Source organism: Pseudoliparis swirei, chromosome 12, assembly GCF_029220125.1.
Source record: "Pseudoliparis swirei isolate HS2019 ecotype Mariana Trench chromosome 12, NWPU_hadal_v1, whole genome shotgun sequence".
Taxonomy (NCBI): Eukaryota; Metazoa; Chordata; class Actinopteri; order Perciformes; family Liparidae; genus Pseudoliparis; species Pseudoliparis swirei.
In genome coordinates, this window is record NC_079399.1 from 9870956 (window position 1) to 9890637 (window position 19682).

General features: G+C 44.1%; 1 protein-coding gene across 1 annotated transcript in view; it reads right to left on the reverse strand.

Annotated features, from left to right (window-relative positions):
• Positions 1–19682, reverse strand: part of stxbp5a (syntaxin binding protein 5a (tomosyn)) — a 62789-nt gene that overhangs the window by 26517 nt on the left and 16590 nt on the right. The window contains exons 5-8 of the mRNA XM_056428911.1: positions 14570–14633; positions 13920–14003; positions 2009–2132; positions 427–505 (exon numbers count right to left, since the gene is read on the reverse strand). Coding sequence (XP_056284886.1) covers positions 427–505; positions 2009–2132; positions 13920–14003; positions 14570–14633 — 351 coding nt within the window. The remainder of the gene's footprint in view (positions 1–426; positions 506–2008; positions 2133–13919; positions 14004–14569; positions 14634–19682) is intronic.

Sequence of the window (19682 nt, forward strand, 5' to 3'; positions counted from 1 at the left end):
ACAGATTTTGATTGGTCTGCCGATGGCCATTAAAGTTGTGCATTGTGCATTGTAGTTGTACACTGTAAATATGATGTATGGACTATGTTAACAGCTGACTCTGACAGGTGACATTTAACGATAGTAACTTCACAAAGTATTTGAGAAACACCCTGATACATGATGCCATGACTCAAAGAGGGGTGGTGTTTTCTTTATTTTTTTAAATTGTCAAGCGATTGCAGAGGTCTCTGTATCGATGCTGGGTAGCTCCTAGTCTGAAGAACATGCACTGCATGTGTCACTCACATTGCCTTGGCAACAGGCGGTAACCTCCTGTCAACGTTGATGTGTCATTTGCCTTTACTGTGCCGTATAGATTTAAGCATAATTATGTCCAAGCATGCGCGCATGAGAGAGATAGAGAGAGAGAGAGAGAGACCATACCCAAGTCTCGTGGTTTTGTACTCCACTTTGAGAATGGGTTTACAAGGTTCTGGCTTCTTCCCGTCCTTGGGCTGTTTTCCTAAAAATAGAACAAACAGAAGTTACTTTAGTTTGTCAGTTCATCTCTCTTCACCTCCGCTTTTCTTGTTCCTCGTGTCATTTTTTTCCCCCGAGTATCTGATCAGAGCTGCACTTAAATTGCAGCTCTGAACAGAAGCCAAACAAATAACAATGGGGCTATTCATCAGAAAGAATAAAGACACATGCAGGGGAAGGGACAGACCATCATGGACGACTTATATAATCCATCTATTTGGCACATCCCTCACAGGTGTGCCTCCCGATGCGTATCAGAATGCACATGCATCCGTGGCTGTACATATCTAAACGACTTCTAACGAGCCAAAGTGAGCTGGTTAGCAGGTTTATACAAGGCAGGTATGTATACTAAAGAACTGCTTTTAATAACTACATCTAAATAACAGATATCTAAAAGACAAATTAAAGGACAACACATAAATCTTACTTTAACCTGTCAAATTCATGTGCGTAATGCACATTAAATAGCAAAGTAATTATGTATGCAGCAGTGGGAGAAACAGCTAATTAAAACGCCTGTGTGGTTAAATCCTTTCTGCAATCCCTTCCACACAAGACCAGCTTGGGAAACTGGTTCGAAGTTATTTCCTTTCATTTTGTTCCCTTCTTTGTTCCTCTTTCTGACTCTCGCGCTCTCTCTCTGTCCATTTGTAGCACTCACACACTGTCTAGTTCTTCCAGTCCCTTCATCTGAGTGACTTGTCAGAGTGCTCTGTGGGATGAGTGGGTGTGTGGGTGTGTGGGGAGACGGAGGAGGATGGATTAAAATGCATCTTCAAAAGAGCAGACTTGCTGTTCTGCAGGAAATAAACAGAGCCCCGGTTCTAATGTGGGGATGTGCAGACACAAAGTAAAGCAAACAAAAGGCAGGATATAATTGAACTGACAATAATCCTCTGATTGAAATAGGGAAAAGATGGGGGAGTAAAAACAAAAGATGGGGGGAAATCTTTCAGGCGGTATCAAGTGACTTATATGACTAACAGCTGAAGGCTCATTCATCATGTATTGTCAAACAGGAACTAAGTGCTTCACAATAGATGAAACATACACAAAATGCTGGAAACAAATCAAAAAGGACAATTCTTTTTAAAAAAAATATATATATATATATATATATATATAAAAGAGAGTAAAAAAACAAATAAAAGAGCAGTAAATAAATGACAATTAATACTGTTGGTGAGGTTAAACACTTTCGGGTTCTAGCAAGTCGAACATATGAACCCCGTCTTGTGGTTTATTCAAACGATTTATCAGCATTTGTTAAATACTAATTGACACATAAATTGTTAGAAATTAAGATAAGCTCCTCGTAATATGTTTTCTCTTCACAACCAAAAGTGTTAAAATGTGAGGTCCTACCGAGTTTTGTCGGTTAAGACCATCATGAATCTGGCCGTTAAAGTCACTCCCTCAATAGTCTACTATGATTGCGTGTGTGTGTGTGTGTGTGTGTGTGTGTGTGCTTGCCCCGCCTTACCGTGTGGGGTGATTGTCTGTATGGGCTTGCCCTGGCCTCTGATGTTCCATATGGTCAGAGTTCCATCTGAGTGACTGCAAATGAACTGCTTTCCCTCGTGATGCCAGGCAACTGAGTGGATCGCCTAGGAAACAACATGCAAGAAGGATGGAGAGGTGGAGAGGTTGGGGGGGGGGGGGGGGGCATTACACTACATGTCACATGCGTTACAATACTTCAGAGTATTTCCTGTGGCATAAATGCATGTATTAGAAGGATTTTAACCTGTTTATGTGACCCATTGCCGAGTGTGGAGAAAAGACATACATGGAAGGCTCATTTTGTTCAGGAATGCCAGAAGCAAGGTTTTATTACCATGTTAGACACAAATGGTCCACAACATTCATAATTGACCCTAATTGAAATATATATCTGGTGCATTCAGGTTAAACTGTTGTAATTTGGAGCCGTAGGTATTTAGTGGAGATCATTTTTAAAAAAAACATTTAGTCAGTGATGTGTTTTTAAAAAGTAAGGAAGTTAAAAAACAATCGCAAGTTTAATCTTGAAAATGAAAGTAATCACAATTTTAATATCTACAGTATTTACTGGAAAACCTTTGGTTTGACCGTTTTAAAAATGGAAAAATGTATACAGAGACAAGCACAAACATCGAGAGAAGAATACGGAAAGACAGGAAAGAATTTGGGAAATGTTGCTCGCTCTTTCCTTCAGGGTACGCATCATGCCTGAAGTGTGTATGCCAGTAAAGGGCTGCCATGCTTGTTGATGCTCTTTTCATCGCTCAGTGGCATCTCAGATTCAGACTCACCTCTCCAACAATAACCTCTATGAACAGTTCCAGTCCGGTTTTCGCCCCCGTCACAGAAACAGCCCTCATCAAAATCTCAAATGACCTCCTCATGGCAGCGGACTCTGGATTATTATCAATCCTCATCCTCCTCGATCTGAGCGCCGCCTTCGACACCATCTCCCACTCCATCCTCCTTGATCGACTAGCCTCCATTGGAATTTCAGACACACCCCTTTCATGGTTTCACTCATATCTCTCTGGCCGTACTCAGTTCATTCAGTTAAAATCATTCACATCACACCCTCCCCTCTCCTCCGGTGTTCCCCAGGGCTCTGTCCTTGGTCCTATCCTGTTTATCATCTACCTCCTCCCACTTGGACTCATTTTCCGCAAACATAACATTCAATTCCACTGTTACGGACGACACCCAACTCTATGTTTCCTCCAAACCCTCTTCCACGTTCCCGCCCCCCTCCCTCTGTGCCTGTTTACAGGAAATCAAAGACTGGTTCACCTCAAACTTCCTCAAATTGAACAGCAATAAAACCGAGGTTGTCCTCATTGGCTCCAAGTCCACTCTCACCAAGCATCCCAGTTTCACCCTTACAATAGACAACTCCTCGGTCTCCCCCTCTCCTCAGGCGAAGAGTCTGGGTGTCGTCCTCGACTGCACACTGTCATTCCACACTCACATCAACACCACCATCCGGTCTGCCTACTTCCACCTCCGAAATATCAACCGCCTCCGCCCTTCACTCACACCCAACAGCACCGCAATCCTGGTCCACTCTCTTGTCACCTCCCGCTTGGATTATTGCAATTCCCTCCTCTTTGGTCTCCCCCAGAAACTCCTCCATAAGCTCCAACTGGTCCAGAACGCTGCTGCCCGCATCATCACCAACACCCTTCCATCTGTCACATCACCCTGTTCTACAACAACTCCACTGGCTTCCCATCAAACACCGCATTGACTTTAAGATCCTGCTCCATGCATTCAAGGCCATCCACAACCTCGCCCCTCCATACCTGTCTCACCTCCTCCAAATCAACATCCCCACCCGGTCTCTCAGGTCTGCCTCCTCCATCAACCTGACTGTCCCCCCAGCTCGTTTGTCCACCATGGGGTCACGAGCCTTCAGCCGCTCTGCCCCTCGCCTATGGAACTCTCTCCCCCCTGACATCAGAAACATTGACTCTATCACTTTATTCAAAACTCACCTCAAAACTCACCTTTTCAGGCAGGCCTATGGCTGACCTGTTCCCCTCTTGGTTGCTCTGCTGCAGACTGTTCTGCTTTTTAACTGTTTTGCTTTTTAACTGTTCTGCTTTTTAATTGTGTCCATTTTTAAATATGTTGTACGGCGACCTTGAGTGCCTTGAAAGGCGCCTTATAAAATTAATGTATTATTATTATTATTATTATTATTTAACCCAGTGAACGTCTTGATGTCGAGTAAATATGATGACGTGCACCGAATCTGTGTGAAGCTCAACAATGGCTTCAAAGCAGTTTTATGAGGCTTGTCACATGAATTTCTGCCCCGGGGGCATGTTGTACCCAGAACACCTGCAGCATGCCAGGGGAAATACAATAAGTGGACATATTCTCTGAAATAAGGGTTACATTTGGTATAGTCTAAGAAAGAAAAAAGTATTGGTTGTATTTATGTGCATTGTTTCCATCTTTATGTTCCTCTTATTGTTTATGTGTGAACTTAGTTTTGATTTCCCTCGTGTCGTCTCCAGCACTCACCTGACAGGTTCAGTAAATCTCTTCGAATTGAACCGATTTGTTGAGGTGTTTATCAATTTTGCCTCTGGTGTGTTATTAAATGTGGGCTCATTTTATGTGTTTTTTTCAAGAAAAAAAAGCTGAATGAGACGGTGTCTTGCTCATGTGACACCGGTGATGTTGCTCAACACAACAATTCTAATTGTACCCGTCCCAGAGTAAATTGTATCATATCTATATGTTTTGAGGGGTAATGAACCCTGTTTATTGCTTGCTGGTAAAGTATGTAAACCACCACAGTCTGGCTTGGTCAGACTATGGACTCACAAAGATGAAACCAATAGAGAACTTCCTGCGGTGGGTGTTTCTGGATGCACAGCCTTGAGGATTTTCAAAGGTCTCATTATCCTGGTTCTCTCAAAAAGACTCCAGGTCACCGTGAGCTTGAGGATAGAGAGATGTGACATCATGCTGCCGAGACCACTCTCATTATCTCATTACACAGTCAATGACTCATCCCCTCTCACTCCCACAAAGATGCACAAATGAAACATGTTCTTTTTCAGACAGCATTCTTTAGTTTGGGAGTTTTCTAAATTCCCTCTTCATGACGATTGTTTTCTTGGCCATAACTGGAGCCATAATGAGTAATGGCTCAGGTGTCTCATCAATGCTGATGGCGGATGTGAGTTAGATAGATAGATAGATAGATATAGATATATACTTTATTAATCCCCAAGGGGAAATTTGTCGTCACAGTAGCAGCACCAATAAACTAAACACACGAGAATAAAAAATAAAATATAAAATACAGGGATGAAAGATATAGATGTATACAAGTGAAAGATATAGATGTATACAAGAAGTATTCAAAGTAAAATATAAAATAAAATATATATGTATATATACAACATATATGCATACACAATACAATACTAATGACTGCAGTGTAAAATTAAATTAAATATAAAAATATTAAATATTGAAAGAGTGTGCAAAATGCAAAGTGTGTGTATGTGTGTAGTGTAAATAAATGAAATGTGTGTGTGTAGTGTAAATAAATGAAATGTGTGAAGTGCAGATCAACATAGTGTAAATATGAAGTTATTATTACAGTTATTGCACTAGGATCTGGCATAGAGCCTCATACAGGGGAAAGAATAAGTAGTAAAAGGCTCAAAGATTCAACCTCTTCATCCTTAATCCATCCAATCCAGCTAATAATGGTTGAGATATTTTAATCTGGATCAAAGCATTGGACCAACTGAGGGGCATGCCTCTACTGTTAGACAACAAAAGCCCCTTCCCCACCTTTATCACATAAGGAAAACAAATGTCTTGCAAGAGCGGTGTGAGAGATTCATCTTTCTCTTACCAAGGAGATAACATTAGCATAATGAAAAATAACATCCTGACAGATAAAGCCCCACAGAGACTGACCATCATATAAAGAATGATATTCTCCATCTAATGGACATAGCGCTAGACTTGCCAAATGAGCAATCAGCAGTGAAACAGTATCCGTCTGAATCCTCAACAGGTCTTAGGGGCGAATCAAATATTTCTTAATAAAGCCAGATTTATGTCACTAAGAGTATGTGAAAGAATTGGAGCATTTGCTTTTATTCTCTCAGCCAACCGAGTGGGGGAGATTTGGTGCATGCAGACATATCAAATTGAGTCACTTAGAGAATTCATCAAAGAGAATACCTCAGAAACGTCTCTTTATCTCCCAGTGCATTTTCCTATCCAAGGACAACCTCACCCATTTCAAGCTATATTTTAAAAAGTGCCACTCATTTTTTTTTCCAACAACTCGTTTTAAATCTGACTGAAGCTCCATCCAGCAGTCAAGGCTATTTACAATATGAACTTGGTGTTCAAATATGTTAATAAGACACATTCCAGCACAGCCAAAGTTGTTAAATTATTTGTATTGCTTGGAAATTAAGTCATAATTGAGAGTGGTTGTAGGAAGAGTTTCATTTTTTACGATGTAATTGTTGGCCTTCAATAATAGAGAAGTGTGTCTTGCTCTGAGGAAAACGTTTCCCCCATTTATTTAGTATTTTGGTGCAGATTCAAACACAACGTGTTGTGGGTTGCATTTGCGCACAAACTTCATCTGGTTATGTCAGTCAGACCACAGGTCACCAAACATTTTTGCATGTGGGTTTCTTGGCTTTTGGGCAAAAACTACTCGTTCCTTTCCATGATTTGACAGAGAGAAAAAATAGAGTCAGAACGAATGAATAACACAATGTGGCGAGGTAAAAGAGAATGGTCAAAATTGTATGAAAAGAAAAAGAGAAATACTAAACCATAAGGAAGGTAAATATAGTAAACCTGACAGAAAGAAATGTAGCAAAATAAACGCAACATTGAGATGTAATGGAAGAAAAAGAGGAGGGAGGTTGTTTTATAAGCCGACTGTGGAGTGAATTAGTGAGTTTGAATAATGTCTCTTTTGAAAGTATGACACAGAAATAGAAGAATCATCCACGCACTCTTTGAGTGACAGAGAGCCACCAGGAAACATACATCAGAGGAAGGAGGGAACAAATTACAATATGTCTGTGATATCATCCATTCATCAGGACCGGAGTCTGACCGAGGCGTTGAGTCAGACGGGGCAGAGTGGAGCAGGGTCAGAGTGACGGATGCTCTGTGGGTAGCACTCACGGGAAACCCATGCTGCTGATCCACAGCTAATAATAGACAATGCACGGATAGACACAGAGTGGAAGGTCCACCCTCTCAGCCTCTGCTGTTTGTCTGTATACTTTGTTGCTGTCTGGGGGCCAGGTTTAAGTTCGACAGTGTGTGTAACTAACAAAAGCTGCCGTCATTCCAGTCAAAACCATTTCATTATTTCCATCGTGTGCACCTCACATGCTGACGTTGCGTGAGCGAAAGAATCGTTAAAGATTTGCCAAGAAATTCTGAGATGACATCACTCACAGAAAACATTTATCTGTCTCCTTTGAAATGTGAGAACATAGACTGCCTTTCACTTGTTTGAACACACACGCATTTCCATCAAAACTGAAATATTCATTAAGATATAATCATTCCAAAGCCTGAATCCATCACTACTGGTCCACTGGCTTACTCCACTGTTGAAAAAGGAGAAGAGGAAAAGACCCCTTGTTCATTTCAGTTGACACCTTTGATCGTTGGGGGCAAGCTACGAGGTAAATCGTATTTTAATAAAGCACACAGCGGGAAAAAGAGTGCACAGCAGGAAGAATTCAATTAGCAATGGATTTAATAAATGTCAAAACGTATTTTAACGTACAGTATTATTAGCAGATGCAGTAAAGAATGAAGTTTCCAGACATTTATGACGGAAACTAATTCCAATTGTACTTACTGCACTTAACATGAATGGCTTATAATGTTGAATATATGTGTGATGGCAGGAATGAGCTCAGCAGTTAAAACAAACTAGACTCATGTTTCCACAGCAACCAGCTTGATGTTGGACATTTAGTTCAGCCTTCAGTGACTCCGTAATTATTCCCATTTTAAACAGCAAAACCCCTCACATAACTAAATGCATGGCTCATACTGAAAAAGTAATCCCTCTAAAATAAACACTAAGAAGTGTGTGGCAGAGTTTGGCCACTACCTGGACTTTATCTATTAATTTGCTGCGTTGGAGACGTTTCTGGGCGTCAGCCTATGGGGCAGTGGGGGTGAAGCCCCCCAGCCAATAACAAGTGGGGTCGGGACTTTATAAAATGGTCGCAACCAGATCAAATTGCTGTCTCCGTCTCTCTCCTCAGCTCTGTCTGTGTCATGGATGTATGAAGAGCTGCAGGTCTGTGTGACCAAAAGTAAGGGTAAGCCACACGGGTAAGCCGCACACACACACACACACACACACACACACACACACACACACACACACACACACACACACACACACACACACACACACACACACACACACACACACACACACACACACACACACACACACACACACAGAGCACAGAAGGCAGGATGAAGATGCGATTCGGCTGCATTTACACAAAATCCGTCAATGCGTCATCTTTCCGCAGTGTTCTGCGTCGATCAAAAAGTAATCAGAAATCTGAAAATAATGTCTTATTTCACATTCTATTTATGTTCTAGACTGCTTGACTAGCACTGCTCTCTCGCTCTCTCTCTGTCTCTCTCTCTCTCTCTTTCTCTGTGTGTGTGTCTGTCTCTCTCTCTCTCTCCCTCTCTCTCTTTGGCCGTTGAGCTGGGGAGCTAGGTCCAACTTTCAATGTTGTGTTTGCAAGAGTAAGTGTGAATTGCTGCATAGTATACCTTTAAGTGAATATCATAACACACTGATATCAAGATCGTATATTTTTTGACCACACCACCCACCCTTTCCCTCACAAAGCCCTGGTGTGTTCCTCCTCCACAGTGTTCACTCTTCCCTCGACAGCCCTGTCTGCTGCAGCAATAATAAGAGAAAAATCACAGCCCGACCATCAGAACCACATTTCACTGGCGCACAGGAGAACACAAAGGTCGTCTTCAGTGGCCCTGCAGGCGAGTTCGGGAGGCAAATTAATCTTTAAATATATTTGACTCTAATAACCATTTGAATGAATTAGCTAGAGGAATAACTCTGAGTCATTCCAAAAGAGAGGAAAGAAGGGTTGTGTGTTTCGGGCTTTCTCCTCGTCGGTGTAAATCATAGTGAGCAAAATGAGGAGCAGGCCCCTCCCCCTCAACCCCAGGTCTCTGGGGAGGTGTTACTGTAGGGCTTTGGAGAGAAGAGATGAGCTCCCTTGAGAAATTCAATATGAGGGAATGTAATGCCCAAGGAACATCAGGAGGATATTAGCTTATCTGAGAGAAGGAGGCAGGGCAAAGAGAGAGAGAGAGAGAGCTGTACAGACCGAACGTACACAATCCACCGTCATCTTATCTCGGCGTTCTTACAGCAGCACAGCCAATGAGGTGAGCACCAGCAAGAGTGTTACAATAATCGTGTCATCTTTAACAGACGGTCTGGCTCTGTGTCTAAGAGCTACGGTCACCACTGTAGGACTATTTGCATTTGTGCATATGCGTGCAAAATGTGAGAGAAAAAAAAGCAAGACATATGAGATTAGGAGCATTTATATTGCTACGGCTTGCAATTATTTACATAGCAAATAGTTGTTTGCTGCTTTATTAATGCTGTTAATCTCTAATGTAGCACCTTAAAACCTAAATGACAAGTTTATTATATTCATTTATAGAAGCCTTTTGGAGTAAATGGAAATTAAAAGATTTTTTATAACCAGCATAAACAACATTTTATTACATCAATTATATAACATATAAACAATCCAAATACAGCAACTATGTTAGCGGAGATCATATTTTGTATTAACACTAATCTGGTAACGGATAACAGACGATGGTCTTGGTTTGACGCATGCCAGGTCCAGAGACATCTGAGCAGCTGTGACACCCTGTCTCTTTTTTTATTGTCTTTTATTTATAGACAATCACTATTGCCTCTGGGGAAGCCAATGAAGCTGCATGATGGCGGCGCGCACGGACGCAGCGGCCCCTCTCTGTCCTGACCATTTGGTGTTTTGTTCTGTTTCTAAATGTTTGTGCAAAAGTTCGTCCAAAAATTGTTCGTCTTCGCCTCGTCTGTCTACGTCGGAACCCAAATATAGTCGCCAGGTTCTGTTAACCATCGGCAGGACCAAACTACACGGCACTCTGGACGCTGAACAAGCGGAAACACTCATGAGCACGGATTACTTCGCCGGCCTCGACCACACCGACCACACGGACTCGACTGCCACTCCTCCCCCAGAAAGGAGGCGCCGCAAGCGTTGTGAGAGGAAGCAGAAGAGGGGTAGGCGCGGAGGTATCCGAGCTAGGCTAGCGGCTAGGCCAACTCGTCCAGCCATACCATCCATTATCATGGCTAATGTGCGATCCTTGGACAATAAAATGGACCACATTAGACTGCTGCAGACGGAGCAGCGAGACGTGAGGAACTGCTGTGTGCTTATCTTCACGGAAACATGGCTAAACGACAACATCCCCGACTCTGCTGTGAGACTGGAGCAGCTAACATGCTACCGAGCGGACAGAGCCCTCGCTGATGGAGGGAAAACTCGCGGCGGCGGGGTATGTGTTTACATCCGGGATGCATGGTGCCGGGACGCTGCCGTGGTATGTAAACACTGCTCACCACTGGCGGAGTTTATGATCGTAAGGTGCCGTCCTTTTTATCTGCCGAGGGAATTCACGGCGATTCTGCTAGTCGCTGTTTACATCCCCCCGACCTCCAACAACAGTGACAGAAATGCGGCACTTTGTGAACTGTATCAGGCCATCAGCGAACAACAGACGGCTCACCCAGACGGCTTCACAATCTTTGCTGGAGATTTCAACCATGCAAACCTTAAGACTGTCCTTCCCAAACTACACCAGCATGTTGATTTCCCTACAAGAGGAGACAACATTTTGGATCTGGTCTACACAACCCACAAAGGAGCGTACAAGGCCTCCCCCCTCCCCCACATAGGTCTCTCTGACCACATCACCGTCATGCTAATGCCAGCATACAGACCCAGAGTGAAAGCCTCCAGACCGGTTCTGAAGCAGGTACGGGTGTGGCCAGAGGGGGCCTCCTGCGCTCTCCAAGACTGCTTTGACTCAACAGACTGGGGAATGTTTAAACAGGCAGCCACATACAACGACCACACAGACATTGGGGAGTACACAGACACTGTTACTTCTTACATTAGCAAGTGCATTGATGATGTGACCCATGTAAAGACCATCACCACTGGCTAACCAGAAGCCGTGGCTAACGGGAAGTCCATCGGCTGCTGAGGACTAGAAATAGGGTCTTCAGAGCTGGGGACGAAACGGACCTGAAAACAGCGAGAGCCAACCTGTCCCACGGCATCAGGAAAGCAAAAATTTCCTACACAAAAAAGATAACCCGGCACTTTAAAGACAGCAGAGACACACGCAGCCTGTGGCGGGGCATTCAGACCATCACAGACTATAAACCCACGCCACAGAACTGCGACAGCAACATCTCTGCTAAACAACCTCAACAGCTTCTTTGCACGGTTTGAAGCACAGAACAGCACTCGTCCACACAAGACTCCGCCCCCTCCCCATGATCAGGTTCTGTGCCTGTCTGCTGCCAGCGTGAAGAGGACTCTCGTCCATCAACACCCACAAGGCAACAGGTCCAGACAACATCCCTGGTCGTGTGCTGAAGGACTGCGCAGAGGAGCTTAAGGACGTCTTCACGGATGTCTTTAATACTTCTCTGAGACAAGCTGTTGTTCCATCATGCTTCAAGGTAACCACCATCATACCTGTGCCAAAGAAATCCACTCCGTCCTGCTTCAACGACTATCGTCCAGTGGCACTGACCCCATAATCATGAAGTGCTTTGAACGACTAGTCATGTCGCATATCAAATCCATTCTCCCCCCCTCTGGACCCTTTCCAGTTTGCATACCGGGCCAAACGGTCCACGGAGGATGCAATCTGCTCTGCTCTCCACCCAGCCCTCACCCACCTGGACAACAAAGACTCCTATGTAAGAATGCTGTTCATAGACTTTAGCTCAGCATTCAACACAATCATCCCACAACAACTAATCTGCAAACTTGACCAGCTGGGGCTCAACACCTCGCTGTGTAACTGGCTGCTGGACTTCCTGAGTGAGAGGCCACAAGCAGTACGTGTTGGCAACAACACCTCGAGCAGCATCACACTCAGCACAGGGGCCCCTCAGGGCTGTGTGCTCAGTCCCCTGCTCTTCACCTTGCTGACTCACGACTGCAAAACCAGCTACAGCACCAATCACATGGTCAAGTTTGCAGACGACACAACATTGATAGGTCTCATCACCAAGGATGACGAGACCCTCTACAGGAGGGAGGTCAACCTTCTGACCACGTGGTGCGGAGTCAACAACCTCCTGCTCAACAACAGCAAGACCAAAGAGATCGTTGTTGACTTCCGGAAAGGCCACACCCATCACCCACCACTGACCATCAACGGTGCGGACATTGAGCAGGTCAGCAGCACCAAATTCCTGGGGGTGGAAATCAGTGAGGACCTCTCGTGGACAGCCAACACTACATCGCTGGCAAAGAAAGCACAGAGGCGCCTCTACTTCCTCCGGAAACTGAGGAAAGCAGGAGCCCCCATCCATCATGTGCACCTTCTACGCGGCACCATCGAGAGCATCCTGACCAACTGCATCACTGTGTCGGGCGGAAGCTGCACAGACCACAGCAGGAACGCCCTGCAGCGCATAGTGAAGGCAGCTGGAAGGATCATGGGTGCCTCACTCCCCCCCCTCCCATCCTTGCAGGACATATACAACACCCGCCTCACCCGCAAAGCGACCTCGATTGTGAGTGACCCCTGCCACCCCTCACACGGTCTCTTCAGCCTCCTGCCCTCTGGGAGGAGATACCGGAGCCTCCGGGCTCACACCGCCAGGCTGTCCAACAGCTTCATCCACCAGGCGGTCAGGAAGCTTAACTCTCTCCATCCTCCCACTCCGTCCTCTTTCAGACTCACATGTCTGAATGCTGCTAGCACAATTTATGTTGTCTATATGTTTACATGTTTTTTACTATTTTTGCACTTTATGTTGTCTATGCACTTTATGTTGTCTATATGTTCACATGTTTTTTACTATTTTTGCACTCTATGTTGTCTATATGTTGCACAATTCACTTTATGTTGGACAGAAGAGAAACGCAATTTCGATCTTCTGTATGTTTGCACATATGGAAAATTGACAAATAAAACTGACTTTGACTTTTGACTTTGATGAGTCAGAGCTTGAAAATGACTTTTTTAAATGGCTTTACCTTTTACAAAATGTTTCCCTTTTTACAACTAAAATATGCACGCTCAATCACTGTGCAGCCTTGCAACATCACTCCGGAGACACTAGGAATCAAGACATTGTTAAATGATGCATTTTGCATTCGGTTGTTCTTTGTAAATGAGAACAAATATATTTTATTTAGTTGTGACTGCAGCACTAACCAAACAGACGATGTTTTTGAGTCATATTTTAGAGATTCAATACTTTCTAACGAAGCAACTCAGTTTGAAGTACAAACTTAACTTAGCATAGCATGAAGACAAGCTAAATCCGTCTAAAAGCACCTCTGATTAACTAGTTTTAGTTAACTAGGAAGTATTTTGATTATGTTCGTAGTTTGATAGCACACATCCAGTTAGTGGCTCTAGTTAGAGTTGGATTTAAAACTCTCCTCTGGCAAGACAACGTTCAGCTTCATCTTCATTAAACTGCACAGAAGTGGGAGCAATGACTTCAAACTGTCACAAAAGAAAGAAAATAGGGAAGATGTGCCTACCTCATCGTAAATGTAGCGACAGTCGGCCTTCTTTGATTTCAGATCCCATAGGACCACGATCCCAGCCTCATATCCAATTATAAGCTGGAGAGGAAGAGGGACAGGCAGTCAGTGAGATAGTTAGAAGAGATGACTGAGAGGAGATAGAATAGACCTCATGAAGGGCGGAAAATGAAGTCATACATTTGACATTATCGCGCAGCATGAAAGGACGCCAGGTGTAGGCAGGCTGTGGTGGTTCACGGAGAAACCTGCCCACTCTGGGTCACAAGACATGATGCTAAAAGTTTATTTAGAACATAAAGTGTGAGTTTTTTTCTCGACTTATTTATAGAAATTCATATGTGTCAATAGAGCAGATCAACTGAACATAATGGGCCCTATTGACATGTGCGCGGGTAAATTGAGGCTGTAATCAAGCCCCTTGTATGTGATCATATAAACACAGTCAGTTTATGTGGAATATAATATATATATATATATCTATATATATTTATACAATATATATATATATTTATACATATAATATATATATATATATAATACATATTTATACATAGAATATATATATGGGAGAGAGGATGACATACATTATGTGTATTTGGATTTTGAGTTTATTTGCATGTGCGTGTAGACGTGTTGTTGCTTACCTTCCCCTCATCCATGGGGTTGTCACTTATGTGCACAACTGGTCCAGGGTGAGCCTTGGAGGACCTTATGACAGAGACAAAGAGAGAGACATACATGTTTTTCTCTTCAAGCTGTGATGCAGTACTCAGACATTAAAACAAGGCCACAGACGTATACTTCTCTCATCACAGAGTGATTTATGGAGAGCACTAAGGGGGGAAACAAGTATCTTTGAACCTATGTCAGGGATCCAGGGAGGACAGATCTGCCAATCACCACAAGGCTCTAAAAGCCTGTTCAAAGATATAAGCTCTGTTAAGGTTGTGATGGATGGCCCTGTCGGGCCAGGCAGTCCCCAATGGCTGTGTGTGTGCCTGCGTCCGTTGATGTGTGTGCGACCATTTATTTGCATGTCAGCGAAGACAGCACAAAATGCCCGACTGCCCCCTCCTCTCTTCCTCACGTCTGTGATTTACCCTCTAGACAGCCGTATGCCAAATCTCCTCTCTACGTGCCACGTGGCGGCAGAATTGACCTAGCCTGCCCATCCTTAAAGAGATGATGCATCGCGCCAGAGAAGGTCACAGCTGAAAAAGAGGGACTGTTAGAGCCTGAAACATAAACGCCAATACCAGGGCGCAAGGGCAGGTGGCCCCAAAAAGAGAAGGACGGTGAGGAGCTGCAACCAAATAGAGATAATACAGAAGGAGGTCATTGGTTTTTGTATTCATCTATAAGTCGCACAGGGTGGGACAAGACATGCTGGTGATACTGTATAAAGACTGTTAACCTCCCTTCCCCCCATGACCATCCCATAGTAGCAGCGAGAGGGTAGGGGAAGAGGGGTTGTTTCGTTGAATATGTTAATCTAGTCTGCCTGACTCATTGATCCTTTATCTGACTGAGGTTTAGAATCTAAGGCCCCGAGCGTGGCCCTGAAATATGAGTAGCCTAACTTGCTGAGTACAGATGAGTCCATTGTGCTGTCCGTGGAGCTGAAGTAGCAGAAGGAATCGCAATGGCAACTTTGGAGTCCCACCTTTTTTCCAGTTTCAGTCTTCTGATCTATAATACACTCCACAAACTTGATAGTAGGTTGGGGGGGGGGGGGGGGGCGTGTACGATCATGTTTGGGTTAAAAAAAAATATTGCAAATTTAAATAAAGAGATCACTGCTTTCATGCTGTGCTACATTCCTGCTGGTGTAAAACACTTGCTTCAATATAAAAACAAATATATATATCAATTTGCCAGTTGCATTCAGATGACCCCTGTTTTAAAAATTAACAAATTGCCTATTAAATATAAGCAAGGGGCCAGAGAAGGATAGCATCTTCTGTCTGCTTTTGTGCGTGCCTGTGTGTGTGTGTGTGTGTGTGTGTGTGGGTGTGTGTGTGTGTTAAAAGGTAGCAGTTAGTGGGCAGGCAGGCAGTCATTCAGTTGTCTCTATATTTAGCCTGTTTGTGCCAGGGCCTTATTACCTAAGCTCTGCTGCAGCTGGAGCTGTTGATTTATCTAATCCCCTTCACTGCCTGTCTTTCAGCTAACAGTCGTCCATAGCAGAACGCTCATGCGCACAAACAACACACACAGACACACACACACATTTGCATGTCGGCACAGTTAAGAGACATCTTAACAATACATCCACCTCATTTGTAAAACCCACATCCATAACAGACAATTAGCCTCTTGGTGATTTACAAAATGCAACCTGCATAAAAAGCCGCCTGTCCCACGTGGTTTATTTCCTCCTTTTTTAGGATTTTATCCGCATTGTTCTCCATCTCCCTCCGTGAGAACCCATAAAATAATCTGGTTTGTTAAAACCCGTCGTTATACAGTAAATACATCTGACATGAACACATTCTCAAAATACATGTTCAGGTTCGGAGATGAAGGAGTCACCATGGCAACAGAGGCAGAATGGGCAGAGCACAGATAGGCTCCCAAAATTCATCCATACTCTGCCACAACCCCCCCCCCCCCCCACCCCACACACACACACAACGTTAACACGCTCCTGTAAGCACACACCTCTGTGTACTGCTGATACGCAGTCACGCTGACTCCACTTTTTGCATACAGGATAAAAAAAGGTCTTTGGGGACAAGAACAATGGGGAGGAGTGAATAAAATAACATGTGTGTGACAGCTTGTAGATGCTTCAGGGTTGCACACTACTCTACTACTATGTATGTCTATGCATACTTGTATGGATCATTCACAGTTATGGGTATCACATTCTTGTCTCACAATTACTAATTCAAGGTCTTTTGTGTCACACACACACACGACTACTGGATTTAAACTAAATGCCTCATCGGAAATATAACACTTAAAATATCTGCCCCTTGGCACCTTCGGTAAAATAAGTAATACGCTATCAACCTTTATTGCACCAAACCCTTCTTGGCATCTCAAATGTTCATCTGAAACCCAGTGACTCCTTCAGGACTTTAAAGAGTAAACGTCAGAGAGGAAATGTCTGTGGGTGTGTCGATGACGCAACTGGGATGTTTAAGCCAAAGGGATGGTTCAGATCCCAGAATTGCACGCATGCGCCCGCACACATACAATACATTTGTTATAAAAGAATGATAAAAAATAAAATAACGAGGACTTAAGTACATACACAGACATGCATGTCATGCACAGTGAAGTCCTGAACATCTGTTGTCACCATGACAATGTCTCCGCAGCGACATGGCTTGAAAGGCCTGTTTGCAGCATGGCCGCATGTCACCTTGGACTATAATTGTGTGTGTGTTAACGCAGAGAACAAACATGTTCCAGATTAAAGTCCTGGCCCAGCTGTGCGGCGTACATGCTAATTTTTCAGTGCATGGAAGAACAAAACTTTTAAACTACATCCTCTGACCAAAACAGTAGCTTTTTGCATTTCCCTCCTGCTGTGGACCGATAAGGCCGTTGACAGCTCAGCTATGACACACATATTTCTGCTCCCTATTTAAAAGCTTAATGAAAGACAGCAACAGAAACAACCATTATGTGATGTGTTGCAGTTAAAGGGGTTAGATCATTTGGGATCATCTCTCAGTTAAGTAGGGGATGATGCCCTTCGAGCTGTTCATAATCAGGAATTAATGGATCTGGCCTCCACTCAGTCTATTAAATCCTGATAATGGACACCTTGAAGGGCATTATCCTGCTTTTACCATGTACACTTGCCAAAGAAAACTAAAATGTAGACCATTCATTTATATGTTCATACAAATATGTTTGGCTTGTTTGCAAGCTGTGCCGTGTGTTTCCCTGTTAACCCCGGAGGCTTTGCTAACAATCCCGGAACAACATTAACCATCCTACAAATTGTGTATGCAATGAAACATGTACTGCTCCAGTAAATAGGACAAACCTCAGATATGACTTTACAACGGGAAATAGTTCTAGTCTGCTCAGTGTGCATTTTCTACCTGTGTGGCGAGACTACTGACTACTTGGATCCTGCTAAGTATCTTCTTTAAACTAGTTTTATCTGCTAAAGTTACTGTTGTATTTGTTGTTTAAAGCTGCTAGATTGTTAGTCTGTCCTGTTTTAAGGAGTTGTTTTGGTAGAGAGGTGTGTCCTGTGTTCCGACACCTGAATCTTCACTGATTGGACGAGCGATCGTCACCTGGTTTCTATTGAGTGTCATTTGAATACCAAAAGCCAAGGGGCTGGCTGAGTGTCTTTAAAAGATCTCCGGGCCAAGTCTGCAGTGTGCATTTTCTACCTGTGAGGCGAGACTACTGACTACTTGGATCCTGCTAAGTATCTTCTTTAAACTAGTTTTATCTGCTAAAGTTACTGTTGTATTTGTTGTTTAAAGCTGCTAGATTGTTAGTCTGTCCTGTTTTAAGGAGTTGTTTTGGTAGAGAGGTGTGTCCTGTGTTCCGACACCTGAATCTTCACTGATTGGACGAGCGATCGTCACCTGGTTTCTATTGAGTGTCATTTGAATACCAAAAGCCAAGGGGCGGTGTCAACGCGGCTGGAGGTAATTGGCACTAACTTGGGCTCATAACCGGGTGGGGTTTTTCGCGTCAGCTGTAGCGTCAGCGTGACTCGGAGGACAAAGACATAGGAGTCTTCCGTTGGAGTCAAGACTCGGAGGACAAAGACATAGGAGTCTTCCGTTGGAGTCTTCGGGGGTGGCTGAGTATTTCCCCATTTTTTGAATATGTGTGTCTTTTCCATACCTGTGCGTATCTCTACTCGTAGTTACTATAGGACTCGCTCATTCATGTACCGGAACCCCTCCTCTGTTATCCTTCCTACCCGTTCTACTCACACCCAGCACCTGGTCACAGGAGGCCTCTGGAACTGTCAGTCAGCCAACCGCAAGGCTGACTTCATCTCTGGCTTTGCTATGGAGCAGTCGTTGACTTCCTGGCTCTCACTGAGACCTGGATCACAGCAGACAACACGTCTACCCCGGCTGCTCTCTCCTCTGCCTTCTCCTTTAGCCACACACCCAGACCCTCTGGTCGGGGTGGAGGTACAGGTTTACTCATCTCACCCACATGGTGTTTCTGTCCCTACCCGCTTCCACTCTTTATCCCACTGACTTTTGAGTTTCATGCGGTGACCGTTACTCATCCGGTTCAACTTCACATTGTTGTTCTCTACCGTCCCCCTGGTTCTTTGGGAGATTTCTTGGACGAGCTAGACGTCCTCCTATCGAACTTCGTGGAACACGGCCCCCCGCTCATCCTTCTGGGTGACTTTAACATCCAGACAGAGAAGTCATGTGATCTCTTACTCTTACTGTCTTCCTTTAACCTCTCACTCAGTCCCTCCCCTCCTACTCACAAAGCCGGCAACCACCTTGACTACATTTTCACAAGAAACTGCTCTACCTCTAACCTCACTGTAACTCCTCTCCATGTCTCTGATCACTTCTTCATCTCTTACTCTCTCTCGCTCTCTGGTACTGACAACCCACCCATATCTACAGACTCTGCACCTGTACGCCGCAACATTCGCACCCTCTGCCCCTCCTCTCTGGCCTCCTCTGTCCTATCTGCTCTCCCCTCAACTGACTGCTTCTCACTCATGCAGCCTAACTCTGCCGCAGACACTCTCCTCTCTTCCCTGTCTTCATCTCTTGATTCTCTTTGTCCTTTTAA